Source organism: Oryzias latipes, chromosome 21 (assembly GCF_002234675.1).
Source record: "Oryzias latipes chromosome 21, ASM223467v1".
NCBI classification, from domain to species: domain Eukaryota; kingdom Metazoa; phylum Chordata; class Actinopteri; order Beloniformes; family Adrianichthyidae; genus Oryzias; species Oryzias latipes.
Window position 1 is genome coordinate 8311545 of NC_019879.2, and position 14272 is coordinate 8325816.

Genomic DNA, 14272 nt, shown 5'->3' on the forward strand with positions numbered 1-14272 from the left:
CTAGGGGCAGTAGAAGAGCTTTTCCTGCTCTTTTTAAAATGGCCGATTGGTAAAAAGTTTCGCTAATTTTCTAAACTTTATGCGGAAAATAATTCATTTATTATTGTTCACTTTTTGAATGACTACTTGAAGTCTTGAACTAATGCAAAATTTGTTGATGATTAATGCTTTGTAGTACAGTCAGGCAGGTTTGATTTGAAAAAAAAAGTTTTGAGTTTTAAGAGGTGGGACACCTCTCAAGCATAATGTTCCCTTGTTTAGAGGCTGGAATGTTTCTCATTTCTCTCATGTTGGTCATTATTTTTGCAGCTATGGCTGCACAGGTCCAGACGTTTCTAAACTTTCCTGCAGGTTTTTAGCACCTTCTCTTTTCTGAATCGACCCTACAATCAGTTCTGTCTGGAGACACATCCATCCCAACACCTTTATGAGAAATCTTCAAACCTAAATGGGAAGTTCTAAAACCTTAACCTGGATATCTGGAAGCAAAATTGTTCTATAGGTTGAGCAAATTCTGTTCTTCTGTACGTCCATCCAACCCTAGTATTTACACTTTAAATAGGTGATGTTCAGTGTCTTGCCCTGTGACATTTCTGCAGTTAGAAGAGTTGATGACAAAGCAAATGACTTGTAAATAACAGAAAACAGCGGCTGAGAAGCATTTCCTTCACACAGAGGAAGAATTATCTGCTGGCACAAATCTATGAAAATGTTGACATTTAGGGCCCCTTGGAGGGGAGGGTGATTGGATACACACTCTCACATACATGAATTTTAAAAGGAAAAGTAGGACCTAGGACCTTCTGTCCCATATCACATCTGAGCCCGGGGGTGTCTGTTTCCCTGTGGTGTGGGTTTTGGTCCTTGCCCCTGAGCGCTGGGCCTCGCCAAATTTGCAACTGTGGGCGAGCCTGGTCGGGCCATGTTTACAACACTTCTTGTGGACCCCCTCTTCCCCTGGGTGTTCTCCTCATGGGCGGGGGCGGCTGGCCCCTGCCTTGCTCTCCCTGTGCCCAACCATGGGCCGGGTGGGTGGCTGCCTGGAGCACGGGGCGGGTCTTCCTTGGGGGTCCTGGCTCGTGCCTGGGGTTGGGGCCGGGGATGCCCAGAACTCCTGGGTGGTGATGAGGTGCTCGTCTGGGGCTGTGGGCGCTCTTCTGGGACGGGGCCCCGGGTTGGGCAATTCCGGCGCGGCAGGGGGGCCGCTCTCCTGGTTAGACAGGAGCTGCACTCTCTGTCTCCCCATGCCCCCTTGCTCTCTGGCTCTGGGGGCCCCCGTGGCGGTCCTGCTGGCCCTGGCCTGGGCGGCGGATGTGATCACCCGGGGGGCGGTTGTTCTCTATCTGCTGTCGTGCGGGTGTTGGAGGGTTCTAGCTGCCACTGCTGCTGCGGCGGGGGTCTTGGAGTGGGGATGACTGGGCACTCTCCCTCCTTCTTTCTACATTCCATCATCCATTTTAAAAGAACATAAACACTCATTTGAGCACAGGTGTTAGCTCACCTTTGCACAAATAGTTTGCGTGATTGAATAAAATATTTCACACTAGTTGGTTGGAATGCATAAGTATGCGTGTGGGAACATTATTTGTATTGTGTACATGTTGACATGTGAACATTTTTGGAGCCAACAGGTGTGTTGTAACATCTGAGTGTGTGTGTGGACAGGCCCCGCCCTTATACACTTGTATTACATCTGAACCTCACTGTAATGATTATAACATCCAGAAACATTTTGCTTTATGCTGCTTCATGGTTTTACACCCCCCCTCTATAATCTCCCTCCTACCCCCCCCCCCCCCCTCTCTCTCTCTAACATCCCTCTCTCTTCTTCCATTTTTATACATTTATACATACATTTTATACATTCTTTGAGTCAGAGATTTTAAACATAGCTAACTGCTCTCTTCAGACGGGGGTCTTCCCCTCTGCCTGTAAGACGGCGGTGGTGAGGCCCCTTCTGAAGAAGAGTAACTTGGACCCAAAGATTATGGACAATTACAGATCTGTATCCAACTTACCATTTTTAGGAAAACTTATTGAAAAACTTGTTTTTATTCAATTACATAATTTTTTAAGTGAACATAATGTTCTTGAAAAGTGTCAATCTGGTTTTAGGACAAATCACAGTACTGAGACGGCCCTTTTAAAAATTTTAAATGATCTCAGACATAATTATGACTCGCAGAAACTTTTTTGTTCTGGTGCTGCTGGATCTGAGTGCCGCCTTTGATACAGTGGATCACCAGATTTTAATTGACAGACTTAGGAGTCGGGTCGGCCTCTCAGGAACTGCTCTTAACTGGTTTCGCTCCTATCTCACAGATAGACACTTTTTTGTAAGTATGGATACTCGTTCCTCAGGAGTCCATGAAATAAGTTGTGGGGTTCCCCAGGGTTCAATCTTGGGTCCAATACTTTTTAACTTGTATATGTTGCCTCTTGGGGATGTCATCAGGAGACACGGCGTTGACTTTCACAGCTATGCTGATGATACACAGCTTTACATCGCCGTGTCTCCTGATGACCTTGAACCTGTCAACACTCTTTTAAACTGCATTTTAGATATAAAGCTGTGGATGGCAGAAAACTTCTTGCAGCTCAACCAGGACAAAACTGAAGTTTTAATCATTGGTCCTGAAGACAAGAGAGAGATGATTTTACCCAAACTTAGGAATTTTAAATCTTCTCAGTGTGTGAGAAACCTGGGCGTTCTTTTTGACTCTGAGCTGAATTTTACTCCTCACATCAGAAACATTGTGAAAATAGGATTTTACCATCTCAAAAACATTGCCAGAGTCCGCCAGTTCCTCTCTCTTGCCAGCACAGAGGTGCTAATGCATGCTTTTATTTTTAGTCGTTTAGATTACTGTAATGCCCTGCTCTCTGGTTTACCCAAAAAGTCTATCTCAAATCTACAACTTCTACAGAACTCAGCGGCACGAGTTCTGACGAGGACCAGGGGGCGGGAACACATTACACCGGTTTTAAAATCGCTGCATTGGCTCCCTGTGCGTTTCAGGATTGATTTTAAAGTTCTTTTAATGGTTTATAAATGTTTTTATGGTCTTGGGCCCTCTTATTTAAATGATATTATTTTAAAATACGAACCCTCGCGGACCCTGAGGTCCTCTGGCACTGGCCTCTTAGTTGTCCCTAAGGTGAGGACCAGGACACACGGTGAGGCTTCGTTCTGCCATTATGGTCCTCGCCTGTGGAACAGCCTGCCGGAGAACCTCAGGGCCGCAGAGACTGTAGAGGTTTTTAAGAAGAGGCTCAAGACCCACCTTTTTAGTCTGGCTTTTATATGACTTTGATCATTCCTTATGTCTTTTATTATTCATCTATTTATTAATTGAGGTATTTATTTACATATTTAATTATTTATTTTCTTGTAAGGACTATTATTATATTTGTTTCTAATATGCACTTTTACCAATGATTCTTAGGTTATGTTTTAATCACTGACGTTTTTTATTTTTTTTATTTTTTAATTACTAACATTCTTATATCTTATTTTATTTTTTTTTATCTTTTTCTATTTTTATTGTTATTTTATGATCATTTTTATTTTTTATTCTGATGTTTTTTACTCCAGTGTTTCCTCTGGGGGATCCATCGTTCTTGGGCACCACCAGCTTGACCTGTAGGGCGTGCCGTTGCTGTGGTGCCCGTTCTGGTTGGGCGGGCTGGGGTCTCACTCTGTGGTCTAATAGCCATGGATGGGGCCCTGGGCTGCCCTGTGTTGGGCGGGCGCTGCGGCAATGGCCCCTGTGGTCCGGCTGGGCCTTGGAATGAATGGATCCCCATGATATCGTTTCCTCGCAGCAGTACCAAGCCAGACCTTCTTCAACTGCAGTTCTTTTTCTGTTCACGGTTCTACTGGGGTAACTGGGTGGGTGGGTGTGGGGGCGGGGGGGTGAGGGAGGGCTACCTTCTTTGTGTGATTGTCCTTTGTTTTCTGTTTTGAACAACTTTTACTTTTAATGACTGTTTTATCTGTTTTTATGTTAAGCGCTTTGTGTTTTTAACCAAAATGAAAGGCGCTATATAAATAAATAAAGTTTGAGTTTGAGTTTTGAGTTCCCTTCTTTCCTTTTCCGTTCCGGTCTAACACAAAAGATTTTCAAATACGATTAAAATGAATAAGGTTAGTTCAAGGTGAAAGTGGTGTATTTGTCAGCCCGTTGGACGTTATTTAGTGACATAAAGGAGAAAACAGACATCATTACAGTTTATTGGTTGTCAAAAACTGGCCTGTGAGAAATTTGAATCATGGTGAGTGAGAAGGCATTGTTGCCTCTTAAGCTACCGCATGACAGCAGGCATGAATTACACACAGATGTGATGTAAACCAGAGTTTAAATGCACATTTGTCACTGCTTATGTGCGTCAGCCACTTATGGCTGCCAACTAACATCATTAGACACGCACTGATCATGTTTAGTGACACATGCACTGTGGGGGGACAGCAGGTGGAGGGGATTTTTGTTTGATTTGATTCCAAATTTGGATCTAACATTATTCACTGACAGCAGCAAGCAAAAATAAAATAAAAGAAATGCTTTGAATAGGCAGATTATGAAATTACATGGACACATTTTGGACATTATCCAGCTGTCATTTGTCATTTTTTGTTATCGAAGTGTGTTTGTTTTGCTTGCAGGCTTTGTGTTGTGTTGGACTGTGAGAGTGAGAGCAGGGCTGGCAGTAGTCTGGATTGTACGCTCAGTTTCCAGCTCTTTCACTGCCCATCACATAGAACCAACAGCAATGCTTCATTCACACACTTCTCTCCTTTCTGCTTTGTATCCCTGCAGGCATCAAGAGACAGACAGGAGGCTAAAAAATGTAAGTTTTTTTCTACTAAATTGATTTTATGATCTTTCATGTATTACAAATGACACAAACTTGTTTTAGTCTGGTTGTGACAAATGATGCATTTAAGTAGTGTTCCTGCAGTTTCATTTTTGAATCATTTGTGCCCTAATTATTACTGTGTCAAAACTGAGTGATTCTATCCATCACCATGCTGCCTAACAGGTTTTTCCTCCTTGATTGATTACCAGAGATGAGATAAGATGTTATCTTTGTTTGTTTTAAAGCGGGGGAATCCAAAAAACGAGAGCATCCTACACAAAAACACGGCGGAGTATTAAAGCCAAAAGTCATAGGCTAAATTTTCTTTTCTTTCTCGCAAACGGATATGTTTAATGTTGAAAAAAATCTAAAAAAAAGTAACAAATTTACGAGAAAAAGTCATAAGTCAATGAGAAAAAACACCATTGTTTATAAAAAATGTGATTCTATTTGTGGAGCGTTATCTCCGGATAGGTTTATTGTTGGTGTAGCTGTCTTTCCGTGGTAAGCCGAAAGAAAATAGTCTATTTTATTGGCATAAGAACGTTGAAAATGCTGAAAACTGCACCTCTCAGATGGAAGCGTCACACAGACTTAGAGATCTTGTCTTTTGTGGAAGAAGAAAGGATTGAAGTGGACAGCTGCCTGCAGGGACACCGATGGCTTCATCCACTGGCTGCAGAGATCCCGCGAGCCACGATTCAAAAAATAAAACATGAATAAATTGTAAATTAAACAGATGAGCTTCCAAACATTTTTAATGTTATTAATAAACATTCGGCTTACCCGTTCAGATCCAAGACAGTTTTTTGAGTTTAGTCGGTCTCCACATTCACTTGCTCAGCTGTATGCTCACTTTGACTTTAATCTCGTAAATGAACAAGAAAAAAGTCGTAAATTTACTCAATTTAAATGTCGTAATACTTCCTTTTCTTTTGTCTTTTCTTTTTTTGATGATACTTTGTCGTACTAAAACTACAATCTCAATATTTTTTTTTTTTTTAAGTTTACGTTTATTTAAACAAAATGAAGCCTAAATACCTAGAAATCTTTATATTCACTCTAAACTCTTTAAGTATAATTTCTTATAACAAGAATATTTTATCTATTTATTTATTTAGTCATGATTTAAGGCTCTATTATGTATATTTAAGACAAGTTATTCACATTTGAGTAAAATGATTAATATAAACTAAAATTAAATGCTAAACAAAATTTAAAATTCACTATCAAACTTTGTTTTGAAAAACTAAACTTTAATCCAAAATAATTTTGGTTTTTGGTTTAAAAACAGAAAAAAAGATCTACACTCTGTATCTTTCTTCAAAACTTCATTACACAACATGAAGCATGGCTGGCAATGCCTGAGTATCTCATGTTTGCCTGCAGGTTTAACCCCTTGACACTAATTGATCCAAATATGGATCAAACCATTTCTGTTCCAAGCTTACCTTAATTTAGCATCTACCAGAAAGCTACATTGTACGTAAAATGTATTTTTCATTACTGGAAATAAATGCAGACATTAAGGATTTAAAGCAGCAAACAGAAGCAGAGTATTCTGAATAAGCAGAGCCAGAACTACCACAGCTGCTTATTTTGGCTTTGCATAGGGTTCTGAACACTAAAAAAGGATGGGGGGGGGGCAGTAATGGGACAGGCTGACTCAGATCCACATGTGTTATATAGCATTTTCCCTTCTCCTCACCAGGTTTTGATCACCATATACTGGCTTGGTAGAAGAGCTCAGAGTGACCGTCTCTATGACGGACCTTACCTGAACTTCAAAGCATTTGAAGGATTACTGGGCACAGCACTATACAAGGTAAAGCTTTCCAGAAAAGGCAGTTTCACTCTTTGTGTTGTTGGGAAAAAGAGGCTTAATTTGATCCTGCACTTAAATCCCATCTTACAGCCACTTTTCCTTATATCCTCGCTGGTATGTGTGAAGAAATGACTACACAGGCCAGAGGGACGGCAGTTTGCCAGCCGCTAAAACCAAACCTACATTGAGTCATGTGTGACCCGATCCTCTGACTTGGCTATTTTGGTCCTTACAACATGGTATACAGCTCAGATGTGAAAATAGCCACGTCTTCTGGAAAGACGGCTGCTTCCCCTCTGCGCTCGTGCCAGTGTTGAACTTGGCACTTTGCGTTCACATGGATTTATAGATGGTGTGCAAGACCTCTATAATTCAACTGACTACAGGGATTTTCAGTAATAGTAGTCAGTTGGAGCACATTTCGCTGGGCTTGGCTGGGTTTAATTTGTAGACCTGCATTGTCTGCCAGATTACAGGTCTGAAAATCGTTTTCCTTTTTAAGTGCCTGACAAGTTACGACTTGTTTGTGGCAGTTCCATTTAAAACAGCCTATAGTTTATAATCTGTTGTTCCTTCATGACAATGGCTGGGTGTGTGGATCATGGCATTGTTTGTTTTGACAAAGATGGATAGAGGAGAAAGACAATGATTTTATTCAGGGTCGCCCCGTATAGCCAGTGTGGTAGTGTGTGTTTACAGTTACTAATCCGGGTTTCTCACTCTGCCTGGGTGATCTGGGTGAAAGAGAAAGGCTGACTGTTTTTAATTGGCACCTCTTAATCTGAGCGTGCTCCTGTGTGTGTGTGTGAAAGACTCTGCAGGAATCATCCAGTCAGAGAAGCAGCACCGCCAGAGACAGCGGTTTTGGAGACAGCTGGTACTCGGAAAGAGAGAAGCTCCACCACCTGGGAGGAAGAGGAGGAGGCAGACCCAGGAGAGACGACTCCCTGGACAGCTTAAACTCTATGGGCTCCCGCCCTCACAGCGACTCGTCTGACACCACTCTGAAAGGCAGCAGCGAGGGTGAAGAGACGTAGCCACAAACACACTTCAGACACTTCTTCAGTAAAGAATAAAGCTTTATTAATCCCACAAAATGACCTTGTTAAAAATAGCAGTTAGATAATAAATAAATCTAAAAAATACACCTAAAAATGTGTCTATGATAGAGTCTGATAGCTAACAGGAAGAAAGATCTGTAAAAGTGCTCCTTCCTGCAGCGAGGTGTCAAAGTTTCAGACTGAAGGAACATAAACACTCACTTTGCACAGGTGTTAGCTCACCTTTGCACAAATAGCTTGCGTGACTGAATGAAATGTTTCACATGTGTTAGTCTGAATACATAAGTATGCATGTGTGAATGGTAATTGTATTGTGTACACTTTGACAAGTTTGTATGTGAAGATATTTAAAGCCAACAGACATGTTTGAGTGTGTGTGAGGACAGGCTCCGCCCCTTTAAGATTTATTATAAATCTACACCTGACAGTAAAGATTACAAACTTCCAGCAACTTGTCACTTGTGGCTTTATAGTTTACGATGCTTTATCATTTCACCCCTCCAACATCCCAATCTCTTCTTCCCTCGTCTTTTCCGTCCGGTCCAACAAAAAATCACAACAAAAATAAAGTTTGGCCTAAATTACAAAAGGGACAGACTCCATCCTAGAACGGAGCTGACTCTCCACACCAGTTTGTAGATCCTCGTCCTGTTGCTGTTAGTGCATCTTTTCCCCATCAGCTTACGGCGTAGTAAAGGGGCAGATGAAACAACCCCATCATAAAAAGATTCTCCTACAAACTCTGAAGGACCTCAGTCTCCTCACCCTCGCTTACAATCTCCGGATGCTTCCCCAACAGCTTTTTGTTGTTGCCAAGCGACAACAGCTGATCGTGTAAACAACTGCTACAGACACACAGCATGCACTCATTACATGTCCATCAAAAACAAAACACAAAAAAACAGCAAGCTAACATGGAGCCATGGTAACTGGAAGCCTGATTTGCAATGGTTGAAAACAAAACTTCCAGCTGCTTCTATTATTTCTTTATTGAACAAAGTGATGCTTTTCTCTGGAGGATGATGATACCAATTCATGTTGCCATCTAGTGGTGCTTCTCTGCAGGTCATTACTTTCATCAAAGGAGAACAGAAACACTAAAACACTATAGTAGTCATGTAATGTTGAAATAAAGAAAAGCAGCTTGGTAACGCGTTTTAACGCTTTAGATTGGGGGGCTGTAAAACACTCAATAAACCGTTCATAACAACACTGTTAATATATTTATTAATCCCATACAAGCAATTTATAAATGGATTGTGAATAGAATTCACAAATGCTAATAAATGTCTTTATAAGCAGCTTAATACCACATTACTCATGTTTGCTAATGTCTTATAAGTAGTTTATTAAGGAATATTTTAATGTATTTATAAACAGCTCATTTAAACTTGTAAGTCAGTTGTAAGACATTTACAAATGCTAATTAATGAACTTATAAGCAGCTTACTAAAACATTACTAGTGTTTGTTAATGTCATATAAATAGTTTATTAAGGACTCTTATCAAAGCCCCCAAACACCCTCATTTACCTTTTCTAGACCTGTCTCAAACCAGCTTGCCTCTTGTCTCTTTGGTGTCTCTCAGGTTGTTACAGTGAAGAAGAAATAGACACCATCATCAGAATGGCTCAGAACAGGGACTCCAAGGGCTACCGCAGGATTACAAACATCCTACCTAGCGTTAGCGCTGATTACAACCGGTTCCTGCCCACCAAAGACAAGCCGTCCGGCTACGTACCGCCTCCTCTGAGGAAGAAACGGGGCGAACGCAATGAAGACAACCGGCGCAGCTTGAACTACGGCAGCATGGAGGATGAAGGCCAAATCACCAGGTACCCTAAAAATCCATGCCTGCTTTTGTCTGTTTGGAGTGGTATTAATCAGTAGATCACATGATTAGGAATAAATATTCCTGGCTGGTGCTAGAAGCACAGACGTTTTTACCCTCATCTTTGTTGTGTGTGAATCCTTCATGGTTCTGTGTTTCATTTGTGCTGTGGAACAACGTTCAGTCAAAGTCAGGTTCCCTCTGAACGCTATGAAATCACCAAAGTATCCCAGAGTGCATTGCCAGCAGATCATCTACAGTGGGCCTTCGATTACGACAGCGGCAGCGACTCAGACTCCAATCGACCGGACCCCGATCTTGTTCTGGATGATCTCGCGAGCAGACGTTTCCGTAGTCCCTCCCCAGCTCCTCCCACCAACTTTGCGGTGCCCATCGGTTCCCTTGCAGGTCACAGGGGGTCTAGAAGTGAAGAGGGCCCCCACCCTAAGGTCACTGTAACTTCTGACGTTGCACCTCAGCACAGTGTGACCTGCCACAGGTCAGAGAACATGAAACTGCCGTGTGACGTGGCTGCCTGAGAGCAAACTACAGCGCTTCTCTTACCTGCAGCTTGCATGGTTGATTTGAACCATGAGCAGTCTCTAACATCGCATCAGTTTTCTGTTTGCTGTTCGATTGTTTTGACATTTCAGCTGTGGCTCCTCTGTGTTTGCCGTTCCTGAGTCAGAAGAGCTTCTGAAAAGACTTGAGTTCGCTCCTCAGATTTAACCCGCATCAGCTTGCTTCGTTTGCGTCATTTCATCTGAGGCCGGTGTGCCAGTGGAACGCTCCTTTTTTTTATAAACGTGTGCTCCGCCGTTGTGCTGAAAAGTCCTTTTTTTGATGCTTGTGGTTGGCCGTTTTATTTTTTTCGAGCAGCAAGAGCGGGAGAGGGCCGCCCCCCAAGCGAAGCTCTGTGAAGGTGGACCACTGCAGAGCTGTCTGTACAGAAAGCCTGTTCAGGGACACATACGAGGACTCTGAGGATGAGGATGATGAGGTGGGTCACGCTGACCCCGTCCAAGACGATCTTTATGCTCGTAAGATGGGCATAAAACCCCAGCCTGCAGGCAGTGTGGCCTTCGACAAGTTTTTACCCAAGTTTTGGACACCCGAAGAGGACTTGCACGTGCAGAAGATCAAACTGGGCTCTCAGAGGAGACCCTGGTACAAGAAGATGCAAGGCTTCAGGTGTGTGAGGGGCGCCAGTATAAAAGCACCATTCACATCATTTCTTATCTCATTTTCCTTCAAAATAATTGCATGCTAATCTACAGTTCTTCATTTTTCCTAATATCTATTGTTGTTTACTGCTTTCTCTGTGAGCCACACCTTCCTCCCACTTATGTTTTCCTCTTCTCCCATGCTGTTGCCTCCCATTGTTTTCCTCCTCCGTCCCCCTCCCCTCATCCATCCTGCAGTAGCGGTCAGAAGTCGGGCTCTTCGTCAGACGACTCAGAGTGCGACATGAGTCCTTGGCTCTCCTCTGCCCCCTCTCCTTCCAGCCCCTTTCAGTCCCACAGCCACGAGGCCTCAGCTCAAACCACCCGTGTTGTTGGGAAAAGGTTGACACAGATGCATGACTCTGACGATGCAGGAGTCTTTTAATTTGTAGGAGTTTTGCTGGAAAATATTGTAACTCCAAGAATGACTTCTAAACTAACAAGCTAATAAAGTATGCAGAGAAGCTGCTGGTATGGCTTTAACTCTTTAAAAAAGCTGTGCGCTTGTACTGAAGGAAATTTCGTTCAAGCTTGAATTCGTTTTTTAATCCCTATAGCCTTTCATCTCACATTTGGTCCATATTTTCTGCCCTGTAGTTCATCATCATTCCACTAGGGGCAGTAGAAGGACTTTTCCTGGTCATTTCAAAATGGCTGCTTTCATGAAATCTTTTTTGGCGGAAAAGGTTTTAGCTAATTTTTATAACTTTCTTGTGAGAACAACTCATTTATTGTTTTTTATTTTATTAAATGACTGCATGGCGTATTAAAAATGCAAAATTTGTTGATAATTCATTCTTTTTTAATACAGTTACGCAATGCGAAAAATGTCTTACATTTTTGCCAGTGGGTAGATAAGGCTCCTTTGTTGCATCTCAAACTAACATTACCGTGAACAAAAACTTATCAAATCACCCAAAGTATCATAATTAATACTATCTATATCTAATAGATATGATGATATTACAAAACTTTTTTTCAAAGGATTGAAAAACAACTTAATTCTAAAAACATTATGTCAATTTTTTGATGTAGTGGACTTTACAGGCTAAATGAAAATAAATACAATCCTCATTTGACAAACATCAGTTTGAATGTTTGCAGCTGTTTGCTGTGCCTTTTCCTCCTTTTCTAACACCTGGATCACTCCACATGCATGCTCTCATCAACTTTCTGTCCTTTTTCTCTTCTTTTGCCACTTTGCAGTCCACATACCCAACCACACACTCTTCCACAGCTCCCCAAGAAACAGTCCTCCCTGTTAGAGACTCCTCCATTGATCTTTGCTCCCCTGGACCCCACCTCAGGTCCCAGGCTGGTCAAAGGGGAGAGGTGGCCTCTGCTGGGGCGGCAGGAACCCCCAGATCACTTTGATTATGACAGTATTAATCCCGACTTGGAGAATGACGACATGTTTGCCAGGCGAACCCTGTCGTTTCAGTCCAACATCGATCTGGCGTTGGTGAAGTCTCAGCTCTCCGTCAAGCGTAGACTCTGTACATCATCGCCACAGCTCAACATTGTTACCCAGCAACATCGCCCTGGTGACGCGGAAGAAAGCGAATTTCCCAACATAGAGCAGGACGACGTTGTTTATCGTAAAGAGAAAACTACACAGGCACAGCTGCAAAGACCACTCTCCGGAGCGCCCGACAACTACTCCCCCATGCCAATCCCAGAGCCGTGGGCCCTCCCCCCTGAGCTCAAAGCCAGACTCCTCTGCCCTCCATGTCCCCTAACTCATGACACAAAAGCAGATACACCGAATGAGCCTGAGAAAAGGATGAATACTACAACGGACGACATGCTAATCAGGAAGCTCAGGGATTGTTCGGATCAAAGCCAGCCGTCGCTGAGAGGCCCTTCAGCTCGTCACCGGAGTCCCTCTGTGCCGGCCTCCTTCAGTAAAGGCGACCTGCAGAAATGGCAGGCAATCAGGGAAGCCAGCCAATTAAGACACAGGAAAAAGCTTTTGGTCGAGAGGCTAGCTGCTCTGAAGCTATAGAAAAATACATTTAACCCAGTCTGACAGTCCTCTGGATTCTGTAGACCTTTTTATTCTGTTTCTGCTTCATCGTCCTTTTAGAATTTAAACCTCTGATGACAAATTGAACTTAATTTGCAAATGAAACTTTTTGTTTCTGAAAACAAACTTTTTTGGACTTTGATAAAAATATTTGCCCAGTGTTTTTGTTGTCTACTAGATGATCATTTTTGTTTCAAAACTGTTAAATTTGACTGCATAGATCAGGGATGTCCAAACTTTTTGCAAAGAGGGCCAGATTTGGAAAATGTGTGAGGCCCAACCAATCAGCCTAACATTCTTTAAACCCATATCATATAAGTACATGCAAATTATCTGTTTAGTGAAAGTGTCATTGCAATGGCATAACTTTTCCTTTCTTCTCGTATAACAGAAAAATAGCTAAATACATTTTTGTAAATTGCTGTGAATTCCATGCACCATTCTTTCCCAGTTATCTTGGGTTAATTAGTGGTAGCCCTCGCCGTCAACTAATTTTTTTTAATATATATAGATGATTGTATTGTTTTTGTGTATTATTCTTATTTGATTGCTTGAAATAAACCATTTCAAATCAAAAATCAAATCAAATATACAGTCGATATGTAGAAATGAGCTAGAAAGTGTTGCCGCAAATTTAAAATGGCTTATAACCTAATTTAGCCAATCACAATCACAAAATCCTACACGCAGTTGTCGGAAAGTCCTGGGGGCCGCATATTAATGATTTTATGATGGAAATTTGGCTCACAGGCCAGACTTTGGACATCCCACAGATAATTTTTCAGGAGCGATTTGAAATCATCCACAAAGTCTGTTTCATATGTGCAGTGTGATTTATGAAGAAAAGGTGGTGAATCCCGAGCAGAAGAGTCCCAAACTATGCATGTCATCCTGGAGTTCTTTTTCCTGTGATTTCATATGAACAGAATAAAATCTTGATGAAAGAAATGACTGACTTCCTGTCTGTGATTGAATCAAATGGCTAATTTTCTTGGTCACCAATGTGACACAAATATATTGTTTTCCTCTCCTTGAGGAACTTTTCGCTGAGTGCCACAGCGGGAGAGTGTGGAAGGGCAGAGCCCTTAGAGATATCCAAACACAACATGAACATTGTGTCTGCAACAAGCGGGGACATTTAACGTCTGCTGTGCCAAAATGAGAGAGTGTAGAATTTCCCGCTCCTCTGAGAATAGATGTGGACTCCTTAGTGACCTGAATAGAAGTCTGCACTACAGCGTTTGGGCAGAAATGTAGCAAAACTTCACACAAAGCAACCATTTAACCTGAGTCTGAATCCATCTGGATTTACTTCACTCCCATATGTAAAGTCATGTTTCCAGTGACATCATGTTGGAGCCTCCTGAAAGGCGGTATTGTTTACAGAAAGACACATGACTGGAAACCTTGCCAGACCTAGTGCCAGGTTAAGGAAATGTGCTTTAAAGCT

At 42.1% G+C, this 14272-nt stretch overlaps 2 protein-coding genes across 13 annotated transcripts in view; both read left to right on the plus strand.

Annotated features, from left to right (window-relative positions):
• The window catches only part of lmo7 (LIM domain 7), a 67689-nt gene that overhangs the window by 35540 nt on the left and 17877 nt on the right, over positions 1–14272 (plus strand). For all 12 annotated transcript variants that reach the window (XM_023950996.1, XM_023950997.1, XM_023950988.1 and 9 more), the window contains 4 exons: positions 4818–4848; positions 6569–6682; positions 7495–7705; positions 9331–9577. In XM_023950996.1, coding sequence (XP_023806764.1) covers positions 4818–4848; positions 6569–6682; positions 7495–7705; positions 9331–9577 — 603 coding nt within the window. The remainder of the gene's footprint in view (positions 1–4817; positions 4849–6568; positions 6683–7494; positions 7706–9330; positions 9578–14272) is intronic.
• Positions 11183–13770, plus strand: LOC110017371 (LIM domain only protein 7). The gene has a single exon (XM_020712994.1). The coding sequence runs from the start codon at positions 11953–11955 to the stop codon at positions 12799–12801; it is 849 nt and encodes a 282-aa protein (XP_020568653.1). The 5' UTR covers positions 11183–11952; the 3' UTR covers positions 12802–13770.

Bases quoted from the DNA above. Each gene is read 5' to 3' on its own strand.
- LOC110017371 (XM_020712994.1), top strand. From the start codon at position 11,953: ATGCTCTCATCAACTTTCTGTCCTTTTTCTCTTCTTTTGCCACTTTGC.